Raw genomic sequence first — 1,587 nt, forward strand, 5'->3', positions numbered from 1 at the left:
GCGCAGCGGCAGCGCGCATACTCTACGCTGGTCCTTGGCGCTGCCGCTCGGCTTCTGTGTGGTGCTGCTGCTAGCGTATATCGCTTTCGGTTCGCTCGTCATTGCCTTACTGGAGCAGTGGTCACTCTTCGATGGCATCTACTTTTGTTTCATGAGTCTGACCACAATCGGATTTTGTGATCTGCTGCCAGGCGCGCATGTGCGTCCGGCTACAACCGCTTCGACGTTGGTGGTATGGTTCTGCGTGGCGTATATTCTGAGTGGACTGACACTCACATCTATGTGTGTGAATTTGTTGCATGATGAGTTCTTGCAACGCATGCGTGTTGTGGTGAAATTCAAGAAAATTGCTACTGGCAAGAATACGGCGAAGGAGCGCAGCTTCTATGGGGCGCCACCACCTTGACGATGCGGCTGCGAGAAAAGCGAAAACGAGCCGTGGCTTGGTGTGACAGTTGTATGCCATGTAACTCTGGCGGCAAAACTGCAGTATGGCGATAACTTTCTACGTATGCTGGGCTTGCTGCTGCGGCATGAAATAAAGATTCAACAGTGGACAAGCGGAAGATGAATGTGTAGACGGATGTATGTGTGAAAGTGTGGGATGAAAAATGTGTAGATAAACATTATATATACACATATATAACTAATCTGGTGCCAAAATGTGATTATTTATTAAGTGGTGAGTATCAAAAATGCATGGAAAAATTAAATGCAAGCAGACGGCCTTAGTCTAGCAAAAAATAGGCCGGTTTTAATGATAGCATTCATTAAGGGAAGGAAACAAAAAGAACAGGAGCGGGTAAATGCGGGAAAACCGAATGGTGCTTTGAGAAGATTTTGAGCCTACTCGGTGAATTTTATTCGAACTAATACCATTAAAGACTTCCTTCAGTAATCAGACCAGTAACTTGTTTAGGTTTAGGAACCCTTAGAATATCTCTGGTCTATCCGAAGTCAGAAAACCTGGTCGCCTTGTATTTTGGGGCTTCCATGCAGTTCTTATGAGCCGCCTAAGTCTAGCGGGTTGTCTAGACAGAGATCGCATGGGGCCAAAAGAGCGCAAAACTTTTTTTACTCGGAAACGTCTCGGCCAGACAGGAAGCTCATCAGTCTTTAAGCTGCTTGCGATACCGTTGTGTTCTGGAACCCCTACGAAGTAGACTAATGCGAGTTCAATAAACCACCTACGAAAGAGTCCAGCACATGCTAATGGCTCTTCAGAACCTCAACTCTTCTTCAATTTTTGACTTAAAGGATAGTTTGCAACTCACATAAGTCATTCTACAAGTGAGAGTAAATGGAATACAGCCTATTATAAGATCGTGAATATGATCAGTAGTATACCTAATGTGACCAACTATTTCACAACTCAAAGAAGTACAGATTAGGTTGAGTTACGTTAACGCCGCGAGCCGATTACGAAATTTCGAATGCGGCTAATTTCGATCCCTGAGAGCTCAGTGTTTGTTCACAAGTGCGAGCCCAAATGTTTCCATCTAAGCCTCGCGAAGGTTGGACAGTCTAACAGAAAGTGTGGAGATGATTCCACTTCAACTTCCTCTTGAATATTAGGCTTCTACGACA

General features: G+C 44.9%; 2 protein-coding genes across 3 annotated transcripts in view; one reads left to right on the plus strand and one right to left on the minus strand.

Moving 5' to 3' along the window:
- LOC118752755 (TWiK family of potassium channels protein 7-like) overlaps positions 1-1,271 on the plus strand; it is a 5,813-nt gene extending 4,542 nt beyond the window's left edge. Inside the window, exon 3 of one of the 2 annotated variants that reach the window (XM_036487628.1) lies at positions 34-1,271. In XM_036487628.1, coding sequence (XP_036343521.1) covers positions 34-406 — 373 coding nt within the window. In that variant the 3' untranslated portion in view covers positions 407-1,271. Of the gene's footprint in view, positions 1-30 lie in introns of both variants that reach the window. The other variant, XM_036487629.1, reaches the window with a different exon arrangement.
- LOC118752753 overlaps positions 1-1,587 on the minus strand; it is a 31,434-nt gene that overhangs the window by 9,582 nt on the left and 20,265 nt on the right. The window lies entirely within an intron of this gene.

The sequence above is a fragment of the Rhagoletis pomonella genome, unplaced genomic scaffold (genome assembly GCF_013731165.1).
Source record: "Rhagoletis pomonella isolate Grant_MI unplaced genomic scaffold, Rhpom_1.0 Rhpom_scaffold_01810, whole genome shotgun sequence".
Taxonomy (NCBI): domain Eukaryota; kingdom Metazoa; phylum Arthropoda; class Insecta; order Diptera; family Tephritidae; genus Rhagoletis; species Rhagoletis pomonella.